At 45.9% G+C, this 15616-nt stretch overlaps 1 protein-coding gene across 4 annotated transcripts in view; it reads left to right on the top strand.

Moving 5' to 3' along the window:
- LOC144155740 (toll-like receptor Tollo) overlaps positions 1 to 15616 on the top strand; it is a 67266-nt gene that overhangs the window by 9932 nt on the left and 41718 nt on the right. For all 4 annotated transcript variants that reach the window (XR_013319621.1, XM_077687354.1, XM_077687353.1 and 1 more), the window contains exons 2-5: positions 430 to 1169; positions 7744 to 8611; positions 11553 to 12121; positions 12220 to 12361. Coding sequence is in view for 3 of the 4 variants with exons in the window: in XM_077687354.1 (XP_077543480.1) it covers positions 465 to 1169; positions 7744 to 8611; positions 11553 to 12121; positions 12220 to 12361 (2284 nt within the window). In the remaining variant the exon portion in view is untranslated. The remainder of the gene's footprint in view (positions 1 to 429; positions 1170 to 7743; positions 8612 to 11552; positions 12122 to 12219; positions 12362 to 15616) is intronic.

Raw genomic sequence — 15616 nt, 5'->3', positions numbered from 1 at the left:
TTTAAGTTGCGAATTCAAAGCAGGAGTACTATATTAGCATTGGAAACAGTTTCGGAACATTGCACGACACGTATGTTGTCCCGATTGCCTTTTTCATGAGACTGTGGAAACAGCCACAATTTATTAACAATTGGGCTGTAGAACCATGCTTTCTCCGGTATCTCAACGCATACTAGCACAGATAAGCTCATAGTTTAAAAACACATTTTTATCTTACCCAGAGCGAGAAAAAATGCTAACCCGTTTACTCGCACGCTCTGTAACAAGCTATGTTTGTACTGCCTGTATTCCTGTCGCGCTCTTCCCCCAATGCATGTTTTACCGTAATCGAAAATCACGGGCGTGCGCCAAGTTGCGTGGAGTTTTTTCATGATCTTTCCGTTTTTCTCAATGGTGCATTTGTTTAACCCTGAGCACCTGTTTCCACAGCCAGCTCCAGCTGCTGCGGCGTCCGCAGCGCGGGGATGAGGCCTGCCACACAACTCCTTCTGACGAGCCTCGTACTGACCGCCTTCCTTGGACAACACCCGTGCGCCGCCGAATCGACCAGAGGCTGCCCGAGCCTAGACTTGTGCCTGTGCAAGACCACCCGCCATGGCCCCCGGGTTCTATGCACAGCCATCAGCGACGCTGGCAAACTTTCCGCAAAGTTCTCCCAGCTTGCCGGCCTCGTGGTGGACTCGTTAATGTTGGACGGCGTAAACATCACGGCGTTGCCCCCGCGATACTTCGAGAATCTCACAGTAAAGGCGCTGTACGTGAAGAACACTCCCCTGCAGTCCACAGAACGGGACAGTTTCAAGGGCGCGAAAATTCTGACGACGTTGTACATGGGGCACAATCAGTTGCGCACCATTCCAGACGGTCTAGAGGCTCTTTCTGGACTGAAGGAGCTCCGGCTTCCGAACAACTACATTAGAAGCACTGATAACCTGCCCCCACTTCGGAGTGTAACCGATCTGGACTTGTCCGGTAATCTCATCGAGAAGCTCAACAACACAGTTTTGAGAACATTTACTAGTCTCCGAAAGGTGTGGCTGGGAAACAACCTCATTAGTTACTTGAGCCCTTACTTCTTTAAAAACGTGAGCCGCTTAGAACTCGTTGATCTGCACAACAATTTCATCACGAACATCTATTATTCATTCCAAGGCCTCCATCTTCTGACGGTGAGTAGAAGCAGTTGGCTTTTCTTTTGCGATAGCACATTTTGAGTGCCTCATTTTGTGCGGAGACGTTTATGCGATTTACCAGCGAACTGGGGCTAACATTACACAACGTTACGCATTGGACAAAAAAAAACGGCAATACCGAGGCTTCAGCTGTGAAAAGGAGATACGCGAACGGAAAGGCCGAGAGGTTATCTAGGCTTATGGAACCGGGATTGCTACTCGGAGGTGGGGGAGGGCTGTTCAGGGGATGAAAGAGAGGGCAGGCGAAAATGAGGGGATAGGAGCGGGGACGCGCACCCACTTTAGTCCCTTTGTGGGCACTGTTGTCTTTCATCTATGTATGTGTCTTTCGTGAAACGCAGAAGGGACTTTGTTGCCTTCTGCGAGGTCGATTGTAGGCAGGGATTTATACACACACCCCCTGACACCCCCCAGAAGGACTTAGACACCCCCCCCCCCCCCCCCCAAAAAAAAAAAAGGTTTCGCAAGCGCGAGCACCCCACCCACAGATTTATACACCACCAACAGCCCCCTCCCCCCCTCCCCCTGGGATATCGACAACCCCACCCCCTCAAAATAAATCGAAATTCCGAATAAAACCCTGGATTGTAGGGGTCGATGTCCTAGAATAGTCTACTGTGAACGGTTGATTGTCCAATCGGCGGAGCTCGGCGGCCAACACGGTGTTAGCTGCAATACCTATGTGAGAAAAATATGCGAAGGTAAAACTGCAAATACGCCCACTTTTCAGCTTTTATTAGCCACCTTCAGTCCAGATAACTTACGCTGCTATTCCGCGAGAAAAATCAACTTTTTGAGGCCGCTTACTGATCAAGAAAAATTATCAAGAATCATCCCTACCGCTTTTTCAGGATTCATGAGGGCTCCACCATTTATGCCATACAACCATTGCGGGAAGTGACACGTAAGCATTAGCTTACACTATTTCCATTCTGGGATGGGTGTAACATTGTCTCTTCCTTCTCGTTCCGCAGAGAACCGATGGAAGCATACGGCGAGTTCTTTATTGCCTCTAACAAATGTAGTGGTGGCATTGCCTGTCATTGGCTGGCCAATCACCAGAATGAAAGAATCATTCTGCGTACTTCGAACCATGCTGCGCTCCTAACCAGCAGAGCCATCCATGTGTTCATCACCATCAACCGTTAGTTTCTGATCATTCTTCCCGCGGCGTCAACGGGCTTCAATAAGTTTATGAAAAATTCAAACGCGACGACAGCCAAATGACCCTCGGATTTGGGGTATCAAATAATTTGTCACCAGGTTACGAATTGAACCGTGTGGCGGCCTACACGAAACTAGCCTCGGTCCTCCCGGAAAAGGGTAGGGTAGAGTTTCCTTAATATTTTGAATACGTAGTATAGGTGGTATTCATTGAAAAGTTTAACTGTCAATTTCGTCGCTTGGCAACACTGAAATGACCACAGACATGGCCGAAGCGCCACGGACATGGCGCGGCTTGTGCCACTGCGGTCGCACGCCGAAGAAAAAAGTAACACCGGCGTGCATCGTCTGCTCCGTTTCAACCCGATTCTCAACGGTGGTGTCGACAGAGTTGTTATCAATCGCACTCATATTGGAGTCGAGGCATTACTTTGCGTTCGGCGAGCTAGAGCTTGGAATGCCCAACCCGTATCATGCGCTTAACACGGACAAGTACCGCCATCCCGCGTCGCCCGACGTAACCAGTGTCGGCGCATTCACATGGTTGCCTGCATGCGTGCCTCGCTATTGAATACAGGCTATACCCACGCAATAGGTACCGGCTCTGGTACCGGTAAGGACACGCTGGCGCGACTGACTGGCCGACTCACTCACTCACTCACTCACTCACTCACTCACTCACTCACTCACTCACTCACTCACTCACTCACTCACTCACTCACTCACTCACTCACTCATTCACTCACTCACTCACTCACCCGCTCACTCACTCACCCGCTCACTCACTCACTCAGCGCTCATACAAATGTATAAAAGCCAACCTCATGATTATTAGAAGTTACACCCCAACCGAGGCTAAAACACTCAAACACGTTTTAACATATTCCTCCATATCTGTAATGCTGATGAGGCGGAAAACAAAAACGTCCGACATTTTGAAGTTTCCGATCACTTGCAAATCCCCACATTTCAGGGAAATCCCTTGGTTCAACTTCACCACTATGCACTGGAGTTTTCAATCAATGAATTCCGTCTACCAAGCCAATTCGGGGAATCACAGCAACATTTTTGCGTGGGTGTGTGTGCGTGTGTGTGCGTGTGTGTGTGTGTGTGTGTGTGTGTGTGTGTGTGTGTGTGTGTGTGTGTGTGTGTGTGAGAGAGAGAGAGAGAGAGAGAGAGAGAGAGAGAGAGAGAGAGGGGGGGGAGGAAAGGAGATGTCGCCCCGCGGCGTAGAATGGTGGTACTCGAATCCCGAACGCAGGCACTGTGGTCTGCAGGGCAACGTGGAGGGTTACTTCACTGTATTAACCGTTCACTCTGCATGTCTGGTAGACGACACCGCTCGGAGACACATGCTCGATGGATGTTAAGAATGATGCGGATCAATTATTTCGACAGTGATCACTTTCACTGATCGCTAATATCTCTCCTTTCAGATAAAGCTGGTCCGCATGACATGACTATTATTATATTACCGCGCTGCGATGGCATCATTACCCTCCGCGATATTGTACGCAAGAGAGACAACCACCGGCAAGCGTCATTTTTGAAGCCGCCAGTAAACCAACTTGCAACCGTTTGCCTAATCAATTTGCTTGTGTATTCTTCCATGCTTATGGTTGGTATAATCTAAATGGCGGCGGCATTTACCTGAGAACCTTCGTTTGCACGAGTGAATGCAAAGGGATTAGGACGCGGAGAGGGCCACTTAGCAGTGCAACGAATGCCAACAGAGCAGACTCGCTTGTGGTGAAACTCCAAGCATTGGTTCGCACGTCCTAAGCCAGCTGATGTCTGCGGGGACGCTTGTACCTTTTCATGAAACCGCTTGGTATCCGGTGGCCCAGTATTCCAACTCCTCCCGTTTACGAGACGATTGTTTTACCACTAAACCATTACTGATCAGCTGCATCGCTGTCACTGCCTCAGTTGCTTGACGCGTTTAAGAGGAAACCGGTGCGGCGGCGGGAACTTCAGATTTGCCGTTAAAGGAGCCATGAAGAGAAAATACAAGTTGGTTTAATTTGAAAGAACTAAGATTCAGTATCTCACTCAGCTCCATTAGAGCCATAAAAGATGTTTTTAACGAAAAAAAAGCAAGAAGTATTCAAAAACTGTCAAATTTTGCGCCACAGTGACGTGTTATGAGCAAGAATGACGTCATACGGGCCAACAATAAAATATAATTTTCAGTGCGTTAACTGCACGTTAGTATTCAAGTGATGCGGTCAAATGGAACTAGAGGCCCCATTACAGACGTCCAGTCATGCGTCGTCGTGACAGATCAGTTAGGCGGCCGCCAATCGCACAAACAAGGTTGCGTGACGTCATAGAAAAGTTGCAGGAAATTGGCTAGGGGGTCGCCACGGCTTCACACGTTTTCTTTAAATCTCCGTTATTTGTTCGAAGTTTGCGATGATATTGGTATCATTGTTATCGGGACTAAGCAGTCTTTCTAATAAACCCAACTTGTATTTTATCTTCATGGCTCCTTTAACGACCACGTTCGTGGTGTAGTGGGAGCTAAGCGTTCGCACGGAAACCTTTTAAGCCGCTTGTCAATATTTCGAGATATCCAGGGTCCCCGAAAAAAACGTTTCGATATAAACGCGGGCAAATACATATTACGTATATGAGGTAAATGCACAGCGAAAAAAATTGAGACTTAACCGCTATTTCGAGATTTCAGAGTTTGAGTTAACGAGGGTTTACTGCACAGTAAGTCGGAGGCCTTATATACCTCATAAAACGCAAAAAGTGACCGTCATCGCCGGCGTCAACACGAGCGGTACCAAAAAGGCTACCGCTGTAAAGAATGGTGGTGGCAAAACGTTTATTGAGCCAAAGGGAAGAGAAAAAAAATACATTCGGGTTGGGGTAAGATTCGAACCCAGGTCTCCAGAGCAGGAGTCGAGGGCGCTACCACAGCGCTAATTCGGCATTCTTTTTGGTTCTTTACTTCATGGAAAACTGCACTTATTACAGCCTACAAAAGTTATGAGTCATCCAAGAAGATGCACATCACTGCAGCTAAAATAATCCGTCCATCAAAACTTCGGCAAGCAGACGCACGCGTCCAACAGATGCAGCCATTCTGGCGGGTCACTTTGCGCCGCATAAATGCTCCGCACCAACGCAGCTTGCTCCCGAAAAATGAACTTCGTTGGGCGAGGGGGTTCCGTGTGCCTGTCCGTCATGCGGCACTTCCACAAGCTATACAATCCCATCACAACAAGTATATCATAGGGCACTCCAGTAACATCTCGAAAAGGCAAGAAGCCAATTGCATAAGGGGTAATGTACATGTCCTTTTTAAGAGTTGGTTGCAACACATCCCAGAAAAACACCGCATCCCGGCACAAAACAAAACAGTTATCAATGGTTTCAGGTTGATTGCATAAACAGAAATCGTCAGACCAAGGAATAGACATTCCTTTCTCGCGCAACCATGTTTTCACTGGTAGTGTTGATGTATGCAGCTTAAAAAAAAACGTTTTTGCATTTGGAGGAAGACACATACGTGTGACACGCTTCAAAACACTGTCCTTATGGTGGCCAGTGTAAGGCTGGCGATAAACCGGCACTGGGAACAGACTCTCTAATAAAGTGTTCGTCAAAGCCTTCCTGGAGAGGGAAAACAGATATTCCAGGGAAAACCTCGCAGTAAGGAAATGAAAGGTGTCGACCACCTCCTTTAAAAAGCCCCATGGCGGTTTCGTACTAACTTCACCCGTGGAGACAAGCAAAAATGGTAAATGAAAAATTATTCGCTGTTGAATAACGTTTAGCAGAAGTGGATCATGCGTCACTTAATACAAGAAAAACCAAGATACAAACTGGTGTACGAACAAATGTGTCAGCCCAGCACCCCCAGACACTAATGGAAGAAACAAATTGTCCCTACGCATAGGTTCCCATTGAGACCCCCATACAAATGTCGCAAAAACTCTATGTAGAGCTTGTACTTTAGAACGCGCACAATGAACTACTTGCAGTACATAAACGAGCTTTTCGCCAAGGAAGACATTACAAACCTGCGCACGCGCAAACACAGAAAGTTCTCGCCCCATCCATGCCTGTGAGGCTCGCTTGACCTTTTTGGAGTGCCAATGACCAATGCGGCCCGGTGTTTCTTATTTGGTGCAAAGGTACACCTAGGTATTGAAGTGCGTCTTTATCCCAAGTAATTCCAGCAAATAATGAGGGTTTCGCACCCATTCACCAAACCAAAATCCCTTTGTTTTTTCCATATACACAGCCGCTCCAGACGCTTCACAAAAGTGCCTGGTCAGATTAAGGGCTTCTTGAACGTTTTTTTTTTTATCAACCCAAAAATAGGCAAAGTCATCCGCGTAGGCAAGGACCTTAACCTCACAGGATAGTGAGGAAAAACCCCGTACTCTTTGACTCTGCTGAATAATAACGCACAGAGGTTCGAGGTATAAGGCAAACAACAAGGGTGAAAGAGGGCAGCCCTGTCTAACAGACGACTTAATCGAAACTGGTTTAGACAGAACGCGGTTGACGACCAGTTGTGTGGTGCACTGTTTGTAACAATGCTGACAATATATCCTCTAAATTTGCCGCTGCCAATAGTGCGAATAGAAAATCATGAGAAACTCGCTTTGGAAAGGTCGATTTGGATAAGGGCCACCTGCTCTGCCGAATAAGACACACAACCAATATGGAACGAGCAACATGTACGTTTGTTTGAATGCTCCTACCTCGAATACCGCAAGTTTGGTGAGGTCCTACTAAACTAGTGATTACAAGTTGAAGGCGCCTAGATAAAATTTTTGCGAAAATTTCGCTAGATAGAGGGGGGAGAGCAAGAGTTGGTCTGGTGCATGCCAATTAATTAATGTGTCAGGAAACAATTAATGACATTTGTGACACGTCATCGGGATTGATGAAATGTTGATTACCGATCGATTAGTGATGGATAGTAATTATTAGTAAGATAGAATTAAGGTGATTATAACCAACTAAAGGGGGATAAATTGGATTAAGATATACTAATGTCGATTAACATGAATTAGGTGGGATTAAGGGGAATAAGGTGGATATGAGATAGATTAATGGCGGTGAAATATAGTGGCTGCTGTGTATACGGCTGGACGGGTATATAAAATATACCCGTCGCAGCAGTACGCTACAGGCATTCGCCTTGAAATCGCGAAAGCATACTTAGGCGTCCCGAGAAATTTACTTTAACATGGGGTCTGACTGGCCAAACTCTCCGAGAAATTTTCTTTGACATGGAGTCTGACTGGCCAAACTTCATTTGCTATTGGAAACATGGGTAGAATCTCATACGTTTAATTATTTTTATTATGATTATGAAACTGACTTTGTTTTCTTTTTGTGTTTGTTCTTTTTTTTTCAGGAGCTGAATTTATCTCACAATACAATAGGAGGCATCGTCAAATTAGCTACGGGGACTACACCTAGGCTTAAGGTACTGCTGGCTAACAACAACAGAATAAGCTGGATACCCAGATTCGGCTTTCATAACACCGAGATAGAAACACTCGACCTCCAGAAGTGTAACATCAGCGAACTGCGAAGCCACTGTTTCACCTCGCTTCATGAGCTAAGGAGCCTTGATCTTTCATACAACGTCATCCCATACATTCCCGGTAATTCTTTTAGTAGACAATCTGGCCTCAAGTATTTTAACGCAGCAGGAAATCGACTGCGTTCTATAGACGGCACTTTTATTTTTACCAGTCGTATGGAAAAACTTAACCTGTCTATGAATCTCATCGAAGAAATCGGGGAAGCACTCATTAACATGACATCCTTGAAAATGTTGACATTGAGGAACAACCGCATTCAGTTCATTCAAGACGGCACCTTTAGGAGCAACTTTTTGGTCCAACACCTGGACTTGAGTGGGAACAGGCTGGAGTGGCTGGGGAAGTACTGCTTCAAGCGCCTATTCAGCCTTAAAGTTCTTCTCATAACTGAAAATTCAATAACGTCGCTCAACGGATCCATCGGCCACCTCCCCAGCTTGAGGTATCTTTTTATACACAACAACAAGCTGACAGCACTGCGTGCGACAGATTTTGAAGACAGCCCGCAGTTGACATCCATTTACGCCTACGGGAACAACATTACGAACGTTAGGGGCGCATTTAAGAGCCTCGACCGCTTGGAAGTCCTCATGCTCCAGAAAAACCGTTTGAGATCAGTGCATAGACAAAGCCTCCCGAGAAGACTCGACAAGCTGAGGAAGCTAGTCCTAAACGGTGAGTCTACTTTCTTCATGCCGCATTTAGTCACTGGCCAATCTCTGATGCGCAGAACAATTGGTTCATTCCGCGTAGTACTTTTTTTTTTCTTTTGCGCCACCAGCTTCCTCCCGCATGTGCTCCGCCAAAGACGTATTTATTTCATGCCTCCAAAGTTCTGGAAAATTGAGTACCACAAAGCCCTTAGCATGCGGAGTAGAAGAAAGTATAGCTCCCGTTCTTGTGCCACCAAACGCCGCAGCCTTTTGATTATTCTGTGTTGACACGACGTACTGTCTTCTCGCATCCTATGTTTACTCACAACTGCAGCTGGCTTGTTTACCACCGAGGCAGGGCCTCTTCTTTGTATTTTTATCAGAAAGCAAGGAATTGATAATAACAACTGCTGAAAAAGCAACCACACTGTGTACTCATGATTTTCGGCATTTTTGTATCACCGTATACGTCTAAATAGCTCCCCCCCCCCCTCCCAAAAAAAGAAAAAACGGAAACGAATAGGGAGGTAGTAACTACAAGCGAACTGAAAGTTGGCGCTTGTGTAATCTGCCTTCCTGTCTGTTCTCGTGCGCTGCGCAGTCCCTATGTGTCAACAACGAATTCCCTACGCAAGCCGCCCAGTTGGCGATAGAGAATTTGTTTTTAAAGCGAAAGATTTCCTAGTGGAACCGATGGCGCGCTGTCAACAAACTAATGCTTTCCCCCATAGACGGTTTGGTCGATCTAAAAGCTCTGATTAGATCTCTGGACACACGGCGCGTCCGTGAAACCGGGCTGCACTGTGTCAAAACGGTTACTCAAAAATCGCGAAACACGAACGGTTCTAGATAAGATATATCATGAAGAAGGAGAACAATAGTATTCTTTATCTCACAAATCTCTTATCCGTATACATTTAGATCGGTCGTACGAGCGTTTCCTTAGTGCGCGAAAAATCACCGCATCGGTTCGTTCTTCGTATGCGATTTGGGTTTTCGAAGGTTGGACGATCGATTGGACGCACTTTCGGCAAAGGTTGGACGCGATTCTCTCAGCTTTCTTTAGAAAGGGATGGTATTTTTTTATTTGCGATTAAGTACCACACGCAATCAAAGTACAACAGCGGCATAAAATCAAAGCAGACTCCAGAAAGTCACCGAGAGCGAGCAGACATGATGGCGAGTAAACAAAAAAAAAAATGTATAACAATACTAACACAAAATAAAATAAATTTTAAAATTTACTCTTTAATGTCCACACACGTAACAAATTAGAAGGAAAAATAAAAAAAAACCCTGCAGCACTTTTTCCAGCTTTCTTTCAACCCCTGAAATGCCTAAGAGGGTTTTTGGCTAAACGCATGGTCCACCAAAACGAGCGTACTCAAAAACGTCTCCCGTCCTTAATAATTAGATGGCCTGGAAATGCCCGACTGAAATATTTCTCCTCTACACAGATTACATAACTTATAAACTGGATCAAAAGATAATCTCAGTGTTTTCAAAGTCTGAGAATGGTCTGCGAGTGATGTCACACCAGGAATGTCGCCGCGTTTGGCCGGCTTCGTTCTAAATGGAACAATAAACGCATGATTAGCTATGCCCTTTAAAGAAAATCACAACAAAGGCAAAGAATAGACCAGGAGAGGTAGCAGATGCTGCGACTATCAAATCGCCCAGTGCCGCTCTGTGCTGGCCGTAACTATGGCTTTCGAGGTGTTCCCAGGCATAAAAAAAAGGGAAAGCGGTGATCGGCAGCGCTGCAGGGTCACTTTAAGTTGCACCGCATCAATTCCATGGCGGCAAAATGCATGGCGCATCTGCTGCATGAAGCCAAATGCGGACTCTACGTGCCTGCGATGACGTAGCGTTGGACAAAAGAATATGAAAGCGCTAACACGCCGCAAATTGCGTCAAACGCGAAACCTCTGCGAGAATATCATGTTGGATACATGGAGGAAATGTACTTAAGAGAGACCCTTAGCATCTACGATGCATTGCAGAAAGTGTGGAGGAAGTAACGTCACTTCAAAAACACCTGCAAAGCGTTGCTTAGTCTTCTGGTGCTGTGACGGTTAAATATGGCTAAATGCCACCGACCATTTTGATGATGCTGTGACGGAGATTTGCGTGTGAACGAAATTAGCGGCGTAAAAGGTGAGCGCGGCTGGTTTGCAAGAGGTTTCGTGTCACTGTCAGGCAAGTATTTTCGGCGTTCACGTGCCCCGGAGGCCCCTAAGGTTAGTAGTTCTTTGAAAGAAAGTAGCGGCAGAGAAGGCGAGGCACAGCAGAGCAGAACGGTAAAGAATAGTAGAATCTGTGGACGGCGTGATGGCAGGTGCGGATTCCCAGAAACTGATATGAAGTCCTCCTCTGAGTATACTTTACTCCATGGTAGGATCTCCGTACATTTTAAAGCACCAATCTGGGCCAATCAGGTCTCGGACGTTTTGTTTTCGAGTCATTGTTGCCTAAGCATCTGGGGCCGCTGAAACGAACGCTTCAAAAGCAACATAATGAAGCCCTATGATGGCGATGCATAGATGTGCATATACTGCGTAGGGTATATCTACGACACCATGGAAGCCACAGAGCACCCGACCACGGAAGATTGTTGACGTCACCACCCCACACAGGCGTCATATTAACACTTAATACTAAAAATAACCTCAGCCGCACAGGGTCAGCGAATTACGCTCGTTCAAATGACGCGTGGCAACAAACCTCCGGGGACATGAATGTTCTTGAAAAAAATAACTGAGTACAAGGTTCCGAGCGATCAAAATGAAACTTAAATGCCGCTTATAAACCACGTGCTCACATATTTTCCTATGTTTCACAGTCTCCTAAATCACACGGTGATCACGTTCTCTTTCTATTCTCTCCATTAGGCATAAAATGTTACATTCTTGCATTCTTCTTATGTTACTTGAGCCTAATAGGTTGCATTTCTTGTTCCACAGGAAATCCTCTCTTCTGCGACTGTCAGCTTTCCTGGCTGGTGAATGGCAGCGTTTCGCTCATTGCAAAAGGCGATCCCATTTGCCGGGGACCCTCCTGGCACCGTGGAAAACCGCTGTTTAACATGACCCAAGATGACCTGGTCCCGTGGATCGCGAATTGCAGTAAAAGCTGCACCTGTGCATGTCACCCGCGCATCGAATTTACTGCGGCTATCTTCGTCAACTGTTCTCGCAGAGGGCTGCGGGAGCTCCCGGAAAAGTTCCCGTGGCTCAGTTACTCTCTAGACCTGAGTGGGAACCTGCTGAGGAAACTGGACGACAGGTTGGTTCAGAAGACCCACCGCCTCGTTTCCCTCTATGCAGCTGACAATTTGCTGTCGGATATTGACACTGCAACCATTCCCGATTCGACGAGTGTTCTCGATGTCCGCAAGAACAGGCTACGCGCCTTCCCTCTTAAGTTGGTTTCTGATCGGAACATATCGTCCATCTGGCTATCCGGCAATCCTTGGGCATGTAGCTGCGAGGACTACGCCTTCAGGCAGTGGGCTCAAGCAAACGATGATGTGGTAAGGGATTAGCAAATGAGCACTACCTTTAGTGTCAATCCTTACTGTATATACCTCCAACTTTGTGTTCTTTCCACTGTTTGCTTGCATATCCACAGATCCGGGATTACAATGAAACTGCATGCGAAGAAGGGCCCAATGTGCTCACTTCAAAAAAGAAGTTCATGGACCTTGGACAGAAAGAACTTTGCCCATCACGGACAGTATTCATGCTGTTGTTGTTCGGAATTCCCTTTCTGCGTAAGCTATTTTTTCTGAATTTCCAAACATTTCTTTATTTATTGTCCTTAATGTTCTGTATTGTGTTGCCCACGTTTGCAGATAGCAGTTCGTCTTCTGTGTTACGCAGTTATACTCAGCGACCAACCAAACCATGCTACGATTACGATGGACGCGTTTCCCAATCCTCCTGTCTAAATACAAAAGTGCTCAGCGGCATTCCCACACCGAATTTCATTTTACCGCGAATGGATTCTGAAAAACAAGGAGATAAAGAACATTTCTAGAGAAATGCAAAAAATAACAAAAAGCAATACGACGAATCCTGCGCCATTAGAAATAACAAACTTAGGGAGCACTGGGTGTATTATCCATAATCTTCCAAGTGCTTTACTCATTCCAGTTTTATTTCTGGGACATTGCAAAATGGGAGCAAAGTGTGAGAGCAGACGCCGAAGCCATGTAAGCCCGATGCATAGGTGCCAATACCAAAGTAATTATCGGTGCTCGTTACTTGATAGGAGGCAGATCCGTAGCATTCTTTCTCCTGCCTACATGCACATGAAGATCTTCCCGGGAGCCACGGTCCCGTCGGAGCTCCTTGCGTACGTCACTGCCCAGAGCTGCCATTATAAACGTGGATAGGCTTACTCTGGAGTGATCCGGTCCGCCCCGCGTTTTTATTACCCAAGTGAACGGTCCTCAAGTTACACGCACTTTGGGTAACAATAACGATACTTTCAAATCAAACTGATATTTTACCCGATTTCCAATTTGGTGAGTGACATGAGCTCTAGAGGCGCATTTGTCAAAAGGGGAGGAGGGGACTCTGTAATGGGGCTCCCTGGATATTTCATTCCATAGCGATCCTTGGCCAGCAACGTAAGATTTCTGGGTGTTCGGTCAACTGCGCTTTTCGTACTGTGGCGGTTTTCCCTGATCCGCAACCATCGTGTGCACCGATAATGGCAAAATGTCAAAAACCAGACCCTGCCTCTCTGTCACGAGTAACGCCAAGTGCAACAAAAAATAAAGGAAATAATGCTGTCTGCGTTATACAGTGGCCCGAAAGAGGGGAGCTACCCGAGAGCAACGTTTGCTTGTACAGGCAAAGCGCTGGAGCTTTTGCCCGTGGAAACGGATATATTCTACGGGAACCTAGTCGTATGCAGCTCCCCTGTAAAAGACGCTGACTGAATCTTTCGGCTCTACCGGAGCGTGACCGCTGCCGCTGCTGCCATGCTCATGAGCGCTGGCACCGACATGGCCAGGCTACATGACCCAGTGACTGCTGCTATACTCGGAGACAACTTAAGAACGGCAAAATGATGATGATGATGATGATTGCTACTGATATCCCCTTTGTAACGGGGTGGTGACGTGTCATCCTGCAAAAAGAAACTAATATACCTATGTTTTTACTCTTCGTTTAATCTAGCGCCGCTCTTAGGGCAGGCACAAAATACTTATTAGGCACAAAATACTTACTTTTTTCTGTTGCAGGTGGTAGCTGTCCTAGGCAATATTCCCCTCGCTGCTTTTCGTCCACCGGCATTCTAATCTTCTTTTTCGTCGCCTCGACAGTCCTGAAGTTAACTCCCTCTGTGCTACCCTTGAATCCTAGGGCTTCTAGAAGCCGAATATTTCCCTCATTTAGATCTGGATGGATACACTCGCGTTCTAACACTATGTGCCGCATAGTTTCTTTTTTTTCCGCAGGCAACGCATACTCCATAATTTTGTATATACTTCCCCACAAAGCTCAGTTTAATTCGCAAGCAACCTGCTCTAGCTTCAAAAAGCAAAGCACTGCTCTTGGAATTATCGTAAAAATTTTACTTTCTGATGTCCAATTTCTCAGCACTGTACATCTCTAACAGCGCTTTAGCTTCCCTTTTTTTTCTCCATTTATTCGTTTCTATCTGCCTTGCTCTTTCTTGGTTACCGTGGCTGTCTTGGATTCTCCACTGTTCTTTCCGCATTTCATCGTTAGCCTTCCAGTATCTCTTGAGTCTTGGCCACTGCATGTCCACGTTTTTCATGTATAGGTACCTAAAAAATTTAGCTGTCCACCTACGTTGATCCATTTCTCTCAACCCCTCTCAAAACATATTTACTCTGCGCTTCTAGAACTTCAGAAGGTGCCCCTGCACCTCATCACCTCATCCGGCTGTTACTCCGCTCTGCGCAAAAGTGCCTTACTGCGTTTATTTTGAACGAGACACGGAGCGTTTTCGTCATTTCTCGCGCTTAATCTTCTTTTAAATTCCTGCACGACTGCAAAAATCGAAATCTGAAAAAGAAGACGTTGTTATGCATCCAGCGCAGTCTCATTTCAAAACGCGCGCGCGCGCTGACATCCGGGTTTGTCGCTTCAGCGGAGTGATACACTACATGACCTATTGCCGTTCTTTACATGTACCCGAGTATAGTGATTGCGCACGTGTTGTGCACAGAAAATACGTATTTTCTTCTCGCGCATCCAGCTGTAGCGCTACACCACAGTAGGAAGGACAAGACTAAAAAGAGAGCGCAGCGTAGACGATTCAACTGGGAATACATTACAACGCACTAAAGACAATTCCCCAACAGCGAGTGACGGCCCTCGCTTTTAGCCGTGTTTTGATGTGACTCGCGTGCTCATTTCTGGTCATCTTCTTGTATTCGAATTATAGTTTTCCCAGACAAATATCTCCCCGTTGTTTTCTTTCTTGAAATTTCGTACTCAAACTCGTGCTAATTGATGCACAAGCCTTCATTTAATCCACAAGTAAACAAGAATGGGTTAAAATAGGATAGCGCGAACACATATTTTCATTTTGTTTCTAGACATCGAGAAAAACTTCGGCATGAGTACTAAGAGCAGCCGCAATCACCATTTCGGCTGCTGCTGGGATCCCCAGGTGACACATATTGGAGCATCAGCCGAAATCTTAACTTAAGTGTATACATACATATATATATATATATATATATATATATATATATATATATATATATATATATATATATATATATATATATATATATATATATATATCCGATATATATATAGCCCAAATCTTAACTTAAGTGTATACATATTTAAGTGTATACATCTTGAAAGGCGGTTTAATGGCTAACAAGCAGTAAAAGCGAGAGGCGGGAAGCAGCGCAGTCTGTTCCAGGTGAACCGGATAGGGGATCGCTGATCTGACCACAAGGACGCACCGAGATGATGCCAGCTTGATGCTTCCGGCACATACCCGAACAGGGATTGGACGATCGAGGTCCGTT

This window comes from Haemaphysalis longicornis, unplaced genomic scaffold (assembly GCF_048455015.1).
Source record: "Haemaphysalis longicornis isolate Haplotype H1 unplaced genomic scaffold, Haemaphysalis longicornis Haplotype H1 scaffold_1, whole genome shotgun sequence".
In the NCBI taxonomy this organism is placed as follows: Eukaryota; Metazoa; Arthropoda; class Arachnida; order Ixodida; family Ixodidae; genus Haemaphysalis; species Haemaphysalis longicornis.
This window is presented reverse-complemented; position numbering and strand designations above follow the sequence as displayed.